The following is a 2,428-nucleotide window of genomic DNA, read 5'->3' as shown; positions in this document are numbered from 1 at the left end:
ATCTATCTATCTATCTATCTATCTATCTATCTATCTATCTATCTATCTATCTATCTATCTATCTATCTATCTATCTATCTCTTTTAAATTCTATATTTATATCTATCTCTCTGAAGACAGTAACTTGCTACGGCTCCAGACAAATACACAAAATACTCTGATTAGAATGCTATAAATTAGGCATCAATCCTCCACCTATGACCGCCAGCTGCTGCTGGTGTCACAAGGCTCAAAATGTTGGACCCAGAATTCAGATGAGACAGGTAGCAATAATTTTATTATTGATATAATATATCAATATTAATATTGATATAATATATAGAAAATGGCATGCACTGGAGGCGGGCTCACTGGAAACGCAGCAGGGCGCGAGACTCAGGTCAGTGACTTAAGAAACTTAAACGGGGAATGACAATGAGCGTGAAAGTCACCAACCTGGCACAGTTCAGCCTGAGCTCAGAAAAAGGAGTAAAGTCCAGTGGAGTGGAAATCTGAAACTCAGTCTGCACAAGAGATCCAGAAGAAAAGAGGAGCAGCGACCAGCAGCAGCCAGAGCAGGCAAAGGAACCGAGAAATCCAGACGGATAATCCAAGTTGTGGTCAGAAGACAGGTCCAAAACTCAGAAGTCCGAGGCCAGACACAGGTCAGGATCACGCAGAAAAAACACATAAAGAAACGCTAGAATTGGTCTCACTGGAAGCTCAAATAATCTGGGACCAATGGCATTGAATTGAATAAATAGCAGTGGGAACAGGTGGAACTAATAAGAAATAATGAGCACAGGGTGAAGCAAAGCAGATAAGAGGAAAAGGAATAAAACACAGCCTCTGGTGCCAAAAGCAGGAGAGCTGGAGCTTCGGTCAAAAAATGACATTTTCTGGTCTCTTAAATACAGCAACTCTTAAAAAGCTGCAGAGTGCTTTGGATGAATGTAAACAACAAAATGAGCATGCTGCACTGTGCGAGAGAAAGGCTGCAGAGGCAGGCTAACGGTGAAGCTAGCAGAAATCACCTTAGGACACCATTACCATCAATCCTGCTCTCCAACGTCCGCTCAATGGATAACAAAATGGATAACCTACGACTCAAACTCTCTTCAAAAAAGGAGTGGCCATCATCCTGACTGGGTGATGGCGTAATTCATTGATTCCAGACAATGCTATTAGCCTGGTGAGGCTCACCCTACACCGCACTGATCGAAACAGAGACTAAAGGAAGGGGGCTGTTTGTGCATGTAAACAGCAGCTGGTGTAAAAATGCTAGATCAGTCTCCAGCTTCTGCTCTTCAGACATGGAGTTTCTGACTGTTAGCTGCAGGCCGTTCTATCTGCCCAGAGAGCTCAGTGTGGTTAGCATCACTGCTGTTTATGGAGAAACTCCAGGACTATTTTGAATGCTCTGACTGGAACATCTTCAAGGCTGCAGCAACATATGACAACAAAATAAACATAGATGAGTATGCCATGACTGTGTCAGCCTACATCAACAAATGTATTGAAGACGTCAGCATCAAAAAGAACATCAGCACCTGGGCCAACAATGGGGAGGTTCAGAAATCACTAAAAGCACCAAACTCAGCTTTCAAGTCTGGTGATAAAGAGGCTCTGAGAACAGGAGGATGTGGAAAGGCATTCAGATGATCACAGACTCAATGATTAGCGGCCTGTCGCTCTGACTCCCATCATGATGAAGTGCTTCCAAAGGCTGGTTAAAGAACACATCGTCTCCAGTCTGCCGCCATCATTCCACCCGTTCCAGTTCGCCTACCGACGGAACTGAGGACGCCATCTCTGCTGCTCTCCACCTGAGCCTGGCACACCTGGAGGAGAAGAACACCCACGATGGATGCTGTTCCTGGACTTCAGTTCATCTTATACACTCTGCATATAGAAAATGACAATAAAAGTTGTCTAAGTCACTATATCATTTATCTATCTATCTATCTATCTATCTATCTATCTATCTATCTATCTATCTATCTATCTATCTATCTATCTATAGATATATATGACACTCTAACTTAGTTATTCATACCAATATTGTTTGAGTTGTTACTTTGCTTTGATCCTGTTTAATCTCTCCATTGTCAGGGCCACAACTGTTGTCCTTACCAGTTCTCCTATAAAGCTCCTAACACCCTGGAGTTTGTGAAGAAGCTGGATATCCCAAAGCAGACGTCAAAAGGAAGTCTGTCAGCCATGCAACACTTTCGCAACCTGGACAAGAAAGCTACTGAAGAAGACGACAATGAGTTACAAACTCTTCACCAGAACAGCATCATGTAGGAAACATTGTCTCTGTTTTATTATCAGTATAGGATTTTGTTTATAACCCAGATATATGAACAAGTTTCCTTAGATTGCTTTTTAGATTAGTTGAGCTTTATTGATCTCACAGTGGAGAAATTCACTGGTCACGTACTGGCAT

General features: G+C 42.3%; 1 protein-coding gene across 1 annotated transcript in view; it reads left to right on the top strand.

Annotated features, from left to right (window-relative positions):
• Positions 1-2,428, top strand: part of LOC107084157 (actin-related protein 2/3 complex subunit 1A-like) — a 13,879-nt gene that overhangs the window by 8,162 nt on the left and 3,289 nt on the right. The window contains exon 6 of the mRNA XM_015373864.1: positions 2,092-2,282. Coding sequence (XP_015229350.1) covers positions 2,092-2,282 — 191 coding nt within the window. The remainder of the gene's footprint in view (positions 1-2,091; positions 2,283-2,428) is intronic.

Source organism: Cyprinodon variegatus, unplaced genomic scaffold (assembly GCF_000732505.1).
Source record: "Cyprinodon variegatus isolate N-32 unplaced genomic scaffold, C_variegatus-1.0 Scaffold5, whole genome shotgun sequence".
In the NCBI taxonomy this organism is placed as follows: Eukaryota; Metazoa; Chordata; class Actinopteri; order Cyprinodontiformes; family Cyprinodontidae; genus Cyprinodon; species Cyprinodon variegatus.
Note: the sequence above shows the minus strand (reverse complement) of the source record. Positions and strands in the feature narration are given on the sequence as shown.